Source organism: Panthera pardus, unplaced genomic scaffold (genome assembly GCF_024362965.1).
Source record: "Panthera pardus isolate Hobbes unplaced genomic scaffold, ASM2436296v1 HiC_scaffold_20, whole genome shotgun sequence".
NCBI classification, from domain to species: domain Eukaryota; kingdom Metazoa; phylum Chordata; class Mammalia; order Carnivora; family Felidae; genus Panthera; species Panthera pardus.
Window position 1 is genome coordinate 6,464,138 of NW_026526766.1, and position 14,769 is coordinate 6,478,906.

Below are 14,769 nucleotides of genomic sequence, written 5' to 3' on the forward strand. Positions count from 1 at the left end.
TTTTACCAGTTAACCGGCGCCCCACGGCTCGCGGATGCGTCTCTCTACAGGGGAGGACAAGAAAAACGAATGAAGGACTTCAAGAACTACGGCCCGCCACCTACCCGGCTCTGGGAGCCCACGCAGGGCGGCCGCCTCGCACCTCACGCCTCGCGCTTCAGCGTTCTCGCGAGGTCCGCACGCGCTCGGAAGCCGGCCAGGTGCGCGTGCGCGGCGCCGGTGGGCGGGGGCGCGGGCACGAGCGCAGGTGCCGGGAGGAGCCGGGCGGCCCGGAGGCAGTTACACCGCGCCGCGGACCTGGCTGCTGGGGCCCCGGGATGCCGCGGCTCCTCTGCCTGTGTCTGCTGTGGCTGGGGCTCCCGTTAGTTCGGTTCTCCCGTGAGCTGAGCGACATCAGCAGAGCTAGGAGGCTGTGCGGCAGGCACCTCATGAAGGAAATAATAAAACTCTGTGGCAATGTCAGCTGGCACTTCTTGAAGGAGGAAACCCCCAAGATCCAGCTGTTTCCCCAGGCCAACGAGAAGATTGAGACCTTCATTCCCGACCGGTTGGAAAGCTCCCAAACCACTTTCCCAGCCTGGGCGAGAGGCACAAACCCAGGTAAAAATATAAACCAAAGGCGTGGTTGTTCACCCTTGTACATTTCTTTACCCCAAATCTGCTCTACCAGGCGGTGAGCTTCCTCGGGTAATGGAATTTGTGCCTAGTACCGAGAAAAATAAAAAATTTTATAAGCCAATGTATTGCCAGCAGACAATGAAGCTTTTTTTTTTTTTTTTTTTAACTTAGAGGAAATAAGTATACACACATAAATCTATACATTTATGTAAGAATGCTGCTGCTTCTCGGGGCGCCTGGGTGGCTCAGTCGGTTAAGCGGCCGACTTCGGCTCAGGTCATGATCTCGCGGTCCGTGAGTTCGAGCCCCGCGTCGGGCTCTGTGCTGACCGCTCAGATCCTGGAGCCTGTTTCAGATTCTGGGTCTCCCTCTCTCTCTGACCCTCCCCCGTTCATGCTCTGTCTCTCTCTGTCTCAAAAATAAATAAATGTTTAAAAAAATTAAAAAAAAAAAAGAATGCTGCTGCTTCTCTAGCTTTCCCTTTCTGGAGTACACTTGTCACCTGGCAAACTCAGCTTTGTCTTTCAAAAACTCTTAGGTTTCATTTTCCCTGTGAGGTCATCACTGACTCTTTCGTAGCTACTCACTCCATTTTCCATCTACCACAATGCCTAACACAGTAGATCTATCTAACCATCATCAGGACCTGCCCCATAATCTGCCCAGCCCTGTGCAGAAGAGAAATACAGGGCGCCTTATTCAAAAGCAAGAAAGGGCCATTGAAGGTACTAAAATAAAAAGCTTCCCCCACCCCTTTTTTTGTGTCTCCGCTGCTCACATACACGGTCCATTGTCCCATCAGACTTCACTTAAAAGTTCCCATACTTAAGTACACTTCAATTGCAAGATAAAATTTTTGAGACGTTCAAGACTGCGACAATAGAGCATTAAGGAAAATGCAAAGTTCCCCTAAGCACTGGGTCTGTGTGACTGCACAAGTCTCACCCCCATAAGGCCAGTCCTGTATACCATACCATATTATAGGGATTGTTTCATGCACGTTTTTATCTGAAACGCCTAGCAGAGGGCCTGGCACATAGTATGTGCTTAATATATGCTGAATGTATACTTAATATTTTTACAGTCTTTAGGAAGAATATTCTTGTTTCAGATTCACTGGTCTCCTCCAACTGTAGTTGTACATTTTAGTACCAACATGGTTTGCCATTTTAAAAGAAAATGAACTTTATGTATAGGTTGTCGATAGCACAGTGTCATTGAAATTATTGCCTTTAAAGTAATTAATTTGATTTGGACAAATTTTGCTACAGGCAAGATTTCTGAAATTAAGGAAGGAAACGGACTATCATGCCAAAAAAACACCTTCCTGTGGATGACTGAAACAAATTAAGTTGCCTCCCACATCATAGGTGCTTGTTAACTTCTTATTTAATAAATGAATGAACAGAACTCATTCCATTCTTCCTATTGCTGCTAAGGGGATGAAAACTTTGAAAGACATAGCAGAAACCATCAGACTGAATCTTGATCATTTTCTACCACTAAACCTACCTAATGTAAACTCACTTTATTTTGCTCTTATAATGGAAGAAGGGTCTCTCCCCAGCCTTCCACTTGTACTTTAATTCAGTGATTCTCACACTTTAACATGCATATGATTCACCTGGGGAACAAAAACTGTGAACACACAGGTTCTCATTCAGGAGGGGCTGGGGGGAGGCCCTGACAGTCCACATTTTTGCAAACTCCCAGAGATGCCTGACGTTCCCACTACCTATATTATAGTCCAAATTTTACGTTCAGACATCCAAGCTTGAGTTGGTTATTTATTTAAGTGTTTTTAAGGTTTATTTTTGAGAGACACAATTAATGGGGGAGGGGCAGAGAAAGAGAGGGAGACACAGAATCTGAAGCAGGCTCCAGGCTCTGCGCTGTCAGCAAAGAGCCCGACGCAGGGCTGGAACTCACGACATGACCTGAGTCAAAGTCAGACGCTTAACTGACTGAGCCACCCAGGCGCCCCAACAAGCTTGAGTTTGTTATTTAAAAGGAGCTTTGGAATCCCTTTTCTCATCAAAGCCTGCTCTGAAGACTATTAAGTTTAAAAAAAAAATTAATGTTTATTTATTTCCGAAGGAGAGAGAGACAGAGAGTGAGCGGAGGAGGGGCAGAGAGAGAGAGACACAGAATTGGAAGCAGGCTCCAGGTTCCGAGCTGTCAGCACAGAGCCCGTCGCGGGGCTCAAACCCACAAACCCCGAGATCATGACCTGAGCGGAAGTCGGATGCTCAACTGACTGAGCCACCCAGGTGCCCCAAGGCTATTAAATTTTTTCAGAGTAACTTTAAAACTCAGAGCTGATTAATGACCCCTTTGTTTCAGGTATTATTCACACTTCCCTGGAGGAATAAATGCCAGTAATTCAATGAGGAGGGAGCTTCAGTGGAACAAGATTTGTAGGAAATAAAAATGTATCTTCTTTTTAAAAAATTTTTTAATGTTTATTTATTTTTGAGAGAGAGTCATAGTGCAAGGGGGGGTGGGGCAGAGAGCGAGGGAGACACAGAATCCCAAGCAGGCTCCAGGCTCCAAGCTGTGAGCACAGAGCCTGAGGCGGGGCTCCAACCCACAAACTGAGATCATGACCTGAGCTGAAGCTGGATGCTTAAATGACTGAGCCACCCAGGCACCCTGGAAATAAAAATGTATCTTACAACGTTTTAGAACTGTCATGTTCATGGAAACATGTTATTGTGGGAACTATGTAAAGGACAGTTTTCTGAAGTGGAAATGTCATGTGGCAATAAAGCTACAGTTGTTTTAAAATGTGTGGGAGAATGACAAATGGATTTAAGTTATCAATACGAATTTGCGTCAAGTTCATTTTTTTAATTTGCAAATTAGTTAACATACAGTATAGTCCTGGCTTCAGGCGTAGAACCCAATGATTCATCTCTTACATATGACACCCAGTGCTCATTCCAAAAAGTGCCCTCCTTAGTGCCCGTCACCCATTTAACCCACCCCCACCCCCACCCCCATCAACCCTCAGTTTGTTCTCTATATTTAAGAGTATCTTATGATTTGCCTCCCTCTCTGTTTTTATCTTATTTTTCCTTCCCTTCCCCTATGTTCATCTGTTAAGTTTCTCAAATTCCATGAGTGAAAATTATATATCTGTCTTGAATTTGTGCCAAATTTTTAAAAATTATTTATCTATAAGATGACAATCTATCCTATTAATTTCCAGTGAATAATTATAAGTTGTAGAGAGGTATGTGTTTCCAATAGAGAATGTATAATTATGCCATTTCTTTTGCATTTGAATGTGGCTTGAAAAGTTGATTAACTTTAACTTGTACTAGCAGGACACATTTCTATGTTAGATCAAGTCAGTTACCAACAATTTTAATCTTCTGATGATCTATTTGACTCTGACATAGAGAAAGATAGTTTGGTGCAGTGATATCAAAAAAACTTTTTGGGGGGCGCTTGGGTAGCTCAGTCAGTTGAGTGTCCAACTTTATAGATTTACTTTTCACATTAGGTTCTTAATTCTTCTGGAGACCACTGTGTCTGTTATGGCAAGGATTACTATCTTAGTTTTTTCAAGAAGTCTTATTTTGCTCTACAAAAGCAGCTAGTTTTCTGAACACCATCTACTATATAATAATTTTTTTCCCATTGACTTCTAGACTTACCTTTATTGTTTATTGTTTGCCCGAGTTTTCCTATTCTATTTAATTGGTCTTTTTGTTTGACCTCGTACAATTACTATACTGTTTTTAATGATATGACTCTGTAGGATGTCATTTATAGGAGGGCACATCTCCAATGTTGTTTTTTTTTTCTTCTTAAGATCCACTAAGCTAATTCTCGACCTTTATTCTTCCCTATATATTTAAGAGTAAGTGTACTGAATTTTTTAAAAAATCCATCCGCCAAGGAGTGCCTGGTGGCTCAGTCAGTTAAGCATAAGGTCTCAGCTCACGTTATGATCTCACAGTTTGTGAGTTCGAGTCCCACATGGGGTTCTCTGCTGTCAGCGCAGAGCCTGCTTTGGATCCTCTGCCCCACCCCCTAAAAAAATAAATAAGCATTAAAAAAATCTGTCTGCCTCAACAAAATATTAGCAAACCATATTCAACAATAATTAAAAGGATCACCCACCACAATCAAATGAGATTTATTCTGGGAATTCAAAGATGATTCGGTATTTGCAAATCATTCAACATGACACGTGAATAAAATGAAGGATAAAAATTGTGATCATCTCAACAGATGCAGAAAAATATTTTGACAAAATTCAACATCCGTGTATGATAAAACTCTCAACAATATGGATTTAGAGGGAACATACCTCAACACAGTAAAGGCCATGTATGAAAAATCCAGAGCTAACTTCAGACTCAATTGCGAAAAACTGAGAGACCTTCCTCTAACATCAGGAATAAGAAATGGATGCCCACTCTCACCACTTTAATTCAAAATAGCACTGGAAGTCCTAGCCACAGAAATCAGACAAGAAAAAGAAATAAGAGCTATCCATATTAGTAAGGAAGAAGATAAACTGTCACTATTTGCAGATGACATGATACCATACATAGAAAACTCTAAAGACACCACCAAAAAAACTATTAGAAGTGATAAATAAATTCAGTAAAGTTGCAGGGTACAAAATTAATGCACAGAATTGGTAGTGTCTCTATGCACTAATAATGAAGTAGCAGAAAGAGAAATTAAGAAAACAACCCCATGTAGTTTTGCACCAAAAGGAATAAAATATCTTGTAATAAACCGAACCAAGGAGGTGAAAGACCTATGTTCTGAAAATTATAAAAACATTGATGAAAGAAATTGAAGATGACACAAACAAATGGAGAGATATTCCATGCTTATGGATTGGAAGAATTAATGTTTTTTAAATGTACATACTACCCAAAGCAATCTATAGATTCAGTGCAATTCCTATCAAAATATCAACAGCATTTTTCACAGAACTAGAACAAATAACACTAAAATTTTTATGGAACCACAAAAAAAAAAAAAAATAGCCAAAGCAGCCTTGAGAAAGAAGAATAAAGCAGGAGGAATTACAATTCCAGATTTCAAAATATACTACAAAACTATAGTAATCAAAACAGTATGGTTTCAAAACAGAATGGCAGAAAAATAGACACATAGATCAATATAAAAACAAGCTAGAAAGCCCAGAAATAAACCCATACCTATATGGTCAATCTATGAGAAAGGAAGAAAGATATAAAATGGGGAAAAGATAGTCTCTTCAGTAAATTGTGCTGGGAAAACTAGACAGCTACCTGCAAAAGAATGAAACTGGACCATACACAAAAATATATTCTAAATGGATTAAAGACCTAAATGTGAGACCTAAAACCTTAAAACTCCTAGAAGAGAACAGGCAGTAATTTCTTTAATATCAGCCAGAGGAACATTTTTCTAGATCTGTCTCCTAAGGCAAGCAAAATATTTTTGCAAAAGCAAAAATAAACTATTGGGACTTCACCAAAATAAAAACTTTTGCACAGCAAAGGAAATCATCAACAAAACAAAATGGCAACCTACTTAATGAGAGAAGATATTTGCAAATGATATATCTGATAAGGGGTTGACAGTCAAAAAATAGAAAGAACTTAGACAACCCAACACCAAAAAAATAAACAATTTAAAAATGGCCAGAGGACCTGAGTAGATATTTTCCCAAAGAAGACATATGGCCAACAGACACATTAGAAGATGCTCAACATCACTAATCATCAGGGAAATGCAAATCAAAACCACAATGAGATGTCATCTCACACCTATCAGAATAGCTAAAATCAGAAAGACCAGAGGGGTGCATGGGTGGCTCAGTTGGTTGAGTGTCTGACTCTTGATTTTGGCTCAGGTCATGATCTCATGGTTTGTGGGCTCAAGCCTGCATCAGGCCCTATGCTGACAGCACAGAGCCTGCTTGGGATTCTCTCTCTCCCTCTCTTCCTCTGCCCCACCCCGCTCTCTCTCTCAAAAATAAACTTTAAAAAAACACAAAAAGACAAGAAATAACGTGTTGGTAAGGATGTGAAGAAAAAGGAACTCTTCTGCACTGTTGGTGGGAATGTAAATTGGTATAACCACTGTGAAAAACAGTATGGAGTTCCTCAAAATTAAAAATAGAAATACCATATGATTCAGTAATTTCACTTATGGGTATTTACCCAAAAAAAACAAAAAACACTAGTTCAAAAAGTTATATGTGCCCTTATGTTTATTGTAGCATTATTTACAATAACCAAGAAATGGAAACAACCCAAGTGTCTACTGATAGATGAGTGGACAAAGAAAAAGTGGTATACACCCCCCCCCCCCACACACACACGAATATTATGTAACCATAAAAAGGATGAGATCTTGCTATTTGTGACAACATAGATAGACCTGGAGGGTATTATGCTAAGTGAGATAAGTCAGACTGAGAAAGACAAATACCACATGATTCCAGTGAACATGAATAAACAAAATGAATACACAAATGAATAAATGAATAAACAAATGAATAAACAAAAATAAATGAATAAACAAAAATAGAATCAGACCTATAAATGCAGAGAAGAAACTGATGGTTGCCAGAGGAAAAGGATGTGGAGAGAATGGGCAAAATCAGTAAAGGGGAGTGGGAGATACAAGCTCCCCGTTTTGGAATGACTAAGTCATGGGAATAAAAGGTACAGCCTAGGAAATACAGTCAATGACATCGTAACAGCATTGTATGGTGCTATATGGTAGCTATACTTGTGGTGAGCATAGTATAATAAAAAAATAAAATTAAAATCCATGTGTAATTTTAATTGAGATGCATAGAATATATAGATTAATTTGAAGAAGATTTATATCTTTTGAAAATAAAGTAAGCATGGGGTGCCTGGGTGGCTCAGTCTGTTGAGCATCTGACTCCAGCTCAGGTCATAATCTCAAGGCTTGTGGGCTCAAGCCCTACATCAGGCTCTGTGCTGACAGCCTGGAGCCTGGAGCCTGGTTCGGATTCTGTGTCTCCCTCTTTCTCTGCCCCTCCCCCACTCACTCTCTGTCTCTCTTTCTCTCTTTCAAAAATAAACACACAAAAAAAGTTTTTAAAGTAAGTGTGGAATATTTTCATATTCTATCATTAGAATTTTAAAGTTTTCTCAGGAGAGACTTTCTGTATTGTATAATCCTTAATACTTTGTTTTGTTGCTAATTGTATTTTTGTGAGTGATTTTTGGTTAGAAAAATGCAAAGGATTTTTACAGGTTGATCTTTATTCAGTAATTATGCAGAACTATCTTCATAGTTCGAAGAGTTTGTTTCTATAGATGATTCTATCAATTACAAATGATAGTTTTGTCACTTCCTTTCTAAACCTTACACCAGTCTTTTTTTCTTTCCTTCTAGCATTGGCCAGGTCCTGTAGTGCTGTTAAGTAGTAGTAACAGTGTGATGTCTTGTCATGTTCCCAATTTTAAAGGGGAATGCATTTAAATATCTCCATTAGGTATAATGTTTATAGGTTTATGTTATATCATCTCCACCAAGATAAAGGAGTTGCTATTTTTTTAATCATTAAAAGTAGGGCTGAACTTTTTCAAGGCCTTTTGGGGGACATCATTTTGCATATTAATATGATTTTTCTTTTACTTGTTAATTCACCAAATACTTCTTGGGTACCTGCTAAGTGCCAGGCACTTGGGATATAGAAGTGAACAAAGCAAAGATGTCTGGCCTCATGGAGCTTGTGTAGGAAGTGAACATAATAAATGAGTAAATATTCAGAGGTAATAAGAGCTATAGAAAAATAAAGAGTGAAGGAGGATAATAAGGGAGATCAGGAGTGAGGGCAGCTGGAGGGTGGGTTATAGGATTAAATAGTGTAGTCATGTCAGGGCTCACTGAAAAGGTGAGGTTTGAGAAAGGAGGAGGTAAAAGATTCAGGCAAGCAGACAGCTGGGGAAAGGGTGTTTAGGCAGAGGAAAGAGGAGAGTAAATACATCTCTGCCCCGTTTATGCAGGGAACAGCAAGGCTAGTGTGGCTAGAGCAGAGGGAGAGGTACTGGGCAGGCCTAGGGCGATTGTTTAGACCAATCTTAAGGATTTTGGCTTTACTCTGAGTAAAGGCTTTCAAGCAGAAGAATGACATTAATTGGCATTTTAAAGGGATCACTCTGGCTACTGTGTTGAGGACAGGTTGTAGGGAGGCAGGATCAGAAGCAGAGCCCTGCTTTGCAGGGTGAGGTATTTGATAGAGAGACAGACAGACACCAGGGGAGGGACAGAGACAGAGGAGACAGGATCCCAAGCAGACTCCATGCTGTCAAACAGAGCCCAACATGGCGTTCGATCCCAAGAACGATGAGATCACGACCTGAGCCAAAAATCAAGATTAGGACGCTTAACTTACGAAGCCACCCCGGGGCCCCCCAATAATTTTTTTGAAATATGATCCCAGAATTTTTGCTTTGAACACCTGGAAGCATAGGGTTTCTATCAACTGAGATAATAAAGGCCCCACGTGGAACAGGTCTAGAAGACTATCAGTAGTTCAGTTTGGTGCATGTTGACTTTGAGACACTGAAGTGGAGACAGTGAGTAGGAAGGAAGTAGGACATAAGAATCTGGGGGTTGGAAAAAATCTTACTTGAAGATAGGAATTTAGGAATCATAGGTACATAGATGATTTTTAGAGCCATAAGACTGGATGAGATCACCAAGAGAAGAGGTGTAAATAGAAAAGAGTACCAAGGACTGAGCCCTAGGGGATCAAGATTAAAAAGCTGAAGAGGAAATATTTGCAAAGGAGACAGAAAAGGAACAAATAGGTGGGAAGAAGAGAGAAGGTGGTGTCCTGGAAACCAAGTGAAGAAAGTGAGTCAGATGAGAATTGGCTGTTGAATTTAGCAACAGAGAGATCATTTGTGACCTTCAAAAGAGAAGTTTGGTGCAGCAATGCAGGAAAAGCCTGATTAGAGAGGGTTTAAGGCAGAGTGAGAGAAAAGGAATGAACAAATAATAGAACACGATAAAGGAGTTTTGCCATGGTAACTGGCAAGGTAAGCAAGGCCAGGAGACATGGTTTTGGCTTTTTTTAAGTGGGAGAAATAACATTTTGTGTGCTTATAGGCGTATTCAATAGGCATGAAGCGTTGATGATGAAGGATATAGAACAGCATTGCTGGAGTGGTGAGAGGAGATGAGATCCAGTCCATAAATGGAGGAACTGGCTTTAGAGTGCGTAGCTCACCTGTGTAAACCAGTAGGAAGGCAGAATGTATGGGTGCAGGCTGTAAAGGTGAGTAAAAAAAATGGTGAAGGAACCAAATGCAAGTCTCTTATGATTGCTTTCCTTTTCTTTTAGGTAGAGAGCAAACCCAACTGAGAGTGAGTAGGGGGCTTAGTAATTTGGTAAATTGCATTGATAGATTTTTAGGGTATTGACCTATCTTTGAATTCCTGGAATAAACACTTTCTTGATATGGTTTGTAAAATACGTGTATGGATTCAGTTAACTAATATCTCATTTAGGACTTCCACATAAACATTTATAAGTAAATAGGCTCGTGTGTTGTTGTTTTTTAAATCGTGTTGCTCTTATCCAGTTTTGGAATAAAGCATACACTAGGTTCACAAAAGATGCCAGGTTTTGCCTTTTTCCTCTTTTCCTGGAACAACCTGTATATGATTAGAATTTACTGTTCCTGAAAAGCAGGTAGAACCTACTTCTAAAACCACCCATGTCTGTCTTTCTAAGTTTTCTGTGCCAGTTAAGGCATCTCATATTTTTCTCGTGATTCATCCATTTCATCTTGATTTTTAAATGTATAAGCATTCCTCATATTCATTTATTTAAAAAACACAACTATTGTTCTTTTTTGTAGTCCGTTTCATCTCTTTTTTCTTGATTAGTCTGGCTAGAGTTGTATCTATTAATCCTTTTAAAGAACCCGTTTTGGGTTTCTAAACACAGTGTTTGGGTTTTGTATTTCACTGATTTCTTACCTTTTCACTATTTGGGTCCCCTCTGTTACTCTTTTTTCAAATCCATTTATCTGAATGCTCATGTTAACCTTTCTTGCTTTCTTGTGAGTACAGCTTGTTTCTCCTTAATTTCCCTCCCCAATTTGACATGTAGTTCATTGACTAGTCTTTAGCTGCCTTTACTCGTGAAAGAGTTTCCTTCTTCTTGTTTTTTCTTTACTCTTTGAGTGACAGAACCTGGCACATCCCAACAGGAAGCTCTTCCTTCAATGTGCCTAGACAACCTAATTTACTTTCTCCCTTCAGTGTACTCTGTTAATTATGACCCATTTTAATCAATCACGTATTTATCTGTCTTAGATGACTTACTATTCAGTATCTTTAATATCTATCCTAAAGTTTAAATGTTCCACAATTCAGCTTCAGCATTTTAAATACAAAGTTAGTGGGGCACCTGGCTGGCTCAGTTGGTAGAGCATGCAACTGGTAATCTCAGGGTAGTGAGTTCAAGCCCCATGTTGGGTGTGGAGCCTATTTTAAAAATAAATACATGCATGTATACATATATAAATATAAAATTAGTAAAAGGTGTTCTAATAGGACTCTAACTATAATTTATCTAAATAACCTTAAGAAAAAATGATAGGGGATATAGTTATTATAGAAACAAGAGGTAGGAAAAGACTTGGAAAGGCTCTGGAAAGCCTAAGGAATTGCATCAGCTTTAAAAACCACTTTCTCTCTTTTTCTCTCTCTGAATCTTTTCTCCTCTAGTATTTACGTTCCTTTTTGGCTTTAGCTTGTCATGACAAGCTTCACAGTCCCCTTTCAGTTTTGGTTCTCACTAATCTTTTTCTCATTACTTCTTAGTTGTAAGTTCACAGAGAGGAAATTGATTGGGCCAACTCATGTTTTCACATGGCATGGATTGTTGGCCACCATAGTTGATTGGTTTCTTTGGGGTCAGGTACTAACAATCTCCAGTCTGTTCAACTGTGGCTATAGGGTAGAATCATGTAGTTCAGAACATGACTGTCTAAGGGCTGGCTCCACAGCAGTGATTATAGGCAAATATATCCTTCTAGAAGGGATAGTAGATAGGCAAGGGCAATGATGGAAATCCAACAAGCCTCCAAATAATTACCTTCTGGATTGATTGTGATTTTTTCCAATAATACTGAGTTAAGAGCAGAATAATAGCAATCAGTTCATTGAGCATATCACCACTTCTTCATTTCCTTGTATTTCAACAAAGACCAAAATGGCTTCCACTAGCCCCTTAGTTATAAGATGTGCATAAAAAGACAAATACAGCAATCCCACTTTATCTGCAGGGGATGTACTCCAAGACCCCCAGTGGCTATCGGAACCAAGGATAGTACCAAACTCTACATATGCTGTTTTTTCCTATACATACATACCTACAATAAAGTTTAATTTATAAATAAGGCACAGTAAGAACTTAATAATAAAATATAACATAAAACAATATACTGTAATAAAAGTTATGTGAATGTGGTCTCTCTCAAAATATGTTATCTGTCCTTACCCTTCTTGTGATGATGCGAGATGATAAAATGCCTGTGTGCTGAGATGAAGCGAGGTAAATGATGTAGGCATTGTGATGTAGCATCAGGCTACTACTGACCTTTTGAAGCTCTGTCAGAAGGAGGGTCATCTGCTTCCAGACCACAGTTGACTACAGGTAACTGAAACCAGGGAAAGAGAAATTGCTGATAAGAAGAGATTACTGTAACCCAAGTTAAAAATGGGCGAAGAGTTTAAATAGACATTTCTACAAAAAGGATATACAATAAGCACATGACAAGATGCTCAACATCATTAGTCATTAGGTAAATGCAAATCAAAGCAACAGCAGGCACCACCTCACATCTCACTAGGATGGCTATAATCAAAAATGGAAAATGCCAAATGTTGATGAGGGTGTGGAACAACTGGAACCCTAGTATATCAATGGTAGCTCTGTAAAATAGCGTAGACACTGTGAAAACAGTTCGGTGATTTCTCAGAAAGTTAAATTTACCGTATGATCGAGCAGTTGTACTACTAGGTATACACCCAAGAGAATTACAGACATACATTGAAACAAAATCTTATATGTGAATATTCATAGCAGCAGTATTCATAATAGCCAAAAGGTGGAAACAACCCAAATGTCCATCAACTGATAAAAGGATCAACAAAATGTGGTATATCCATACAATGGAAAACTGTTCAGTCATAAAAGAAATAGAATGCTGATACATGCTGCAACGTGGATAAACCTTGAAAACATTTTGCTCAGTGAAAGAAATCAGACATAAATGGCCACATGTGGTATGATTTCATTTCCAAAATAGGCAAATCCTTAGAAACGAAGAGTAGATTAGTGATTGCCAGGGGCTGGAGGAAGAAGGAAATGGTGACTGCTAATGGGTATGGGGCTTCTTTTTAGAGTGATACAAATGTTCTGGAATTAGACAGTGGCGATGGTTGCATAACCTTGTGAATACGCTAAAAACCACTGAATTGTATGCTTCAAAATACTGAATTTATATGTGACTTTACATGTGACTGATATCTCAATAAAAAATGTTTTTGCATAAAAAATGTGTAAAGGTTTCTAAGCTTTTTTGTAGGAAAATACTACCTACAGCTGTTTTAGTTGAAATACATATATTGCTTTCGAAAACCATTTTATTATTTAAAATGTGATTCTTTTTAATAATTAGCAGACTTTAGTATTCTAGTATTATTAATTTTTTCAGCTAAAGGAAGATTTTAACAAGGTAGGATTTTCTTCTTGTCTCTCAACAGTTTCTACTTCTGCCTCTGAGGAAGAAGCAATAAACAGTTTGGAGATGTCGTCACTGCCTAAGTACAGATATAAAAGGGCCAACTTGCCACCAGATAAGACAAGAGAATTGTCCTCATCACAAGATATCAACCAATATATTCATGAGATCTTAGAATTTCAGAAGATGAACAGAAACAAAATTAAAACCTTAAGCAGTGTGTTTTGGGGGAAACATCCCCAAAGAAAGCGCAGGGGATACTCAGAAAAGTGTTGTCTTAAAGGATGCACCAAAGAAGAACTCAGCATTGCATGCTTTCCATATATTGATTATAAAAACTTACAGAAACATGCACCATCAGTTGTGACTGAAATATACTAACCATCATAGGAATGATACTAACTTAATAAAAGCTTAATATATTTATTTTACTTTATTTTTGGTAATTGTCCTTGTGGGTTCTTTGCTGTGAATACCACCTGAATGTACTTGCGGGCACTTAATAATACTTTCTGTGTTAATAGGAAATCTTGGTATTTTCTTTGGTAACCCCTATTTTTCATATATTTTTATATTTGAAGAAGATCTTACTGGCAGTGGCATGATCCATGTAGACACCTTAAGAATTATCTGTTCATGCTTGTCATTGTGCTTGAAACTCTCTCAGGCTGCATTTAAATGGAGTATGGAATGTTCCGCATTCCATCTGTATGACATACAGACTGATGCCGATGACCATTAGGCTCACTCCAGTATGCCAGTACATCTGTCCGACCACGTTAAAAATAACTAACCAACTACCACTCCTAGTAGGAGCTCTTATACTGCAATAGTAGGTACACTTTTAATTCCTTGAGTTTTATTATAGTAACTGGTCAGAAAGTTCCTATTGAGGACTTAAAGAAAGTTCAGTGAATGTCTCGAGATTACACAAATCTCTCCAGGATACTATGTCTTTGCTGTGAAGGTACTGATATAATGTGATACTCCCTTTTGGCTTGGTCAGAATAGAGTGCTGACCTAGTCGGCAGTCTTAGCATCCCCTGGGAACCTGCTAGAAATGCGGGTCTCGAGTCCCACCCCAGAACTACTGAATCAGAAACTCTGGGTGTGGGGCACAGCAACCTGCATTGGTACAGGCCCTCCAGCTCATTCTGATGTCGGTTAAAGGTCAAGAACCACTGGCAAAAGTCCTATGGAGTATTGTTGAAATCCTATATTTATGTGCTTGCATATCTCAACTCAATATGATGTTATAACACGAAGTTTTTGGTGTATTTTTTCCACTCTTTGTCCACATGTGAAATATTTTTAATGGTACAAATCAGAGAAAAACTTAATCCATAGAATCCAAATTGGAATTCTTAACTTTCCACCGTTAATTAGG

General features: G+C 39.0%; 1 protein-coding gene across 1 annotated transcript; it reads left to right on the forward strand.

The window, feature by feature from the left end:
* The first annotated feature begins 242 nt into the window (after positions 1-242).
* On the forward strand, positions 243-13,813 carry INSL6 (insulin like 6). Its single transcript, XM_019463728.2, has 2 exons — positions 243-600; positions 13,405-13,813. Exons 1-2 carry the CDS (start codon positions 318-320, stop codon positions 13,761-13,763), a joined length of 642 nt encoding a protein of 213 aa, XP_019319273.1. The 5' UTR covers positions 243-317; the 3' UTR covers positions 13,764-13,813.
* The last annotated feature ends 956 nt before the right edge of the window (positions 13,814-14,769 follow it).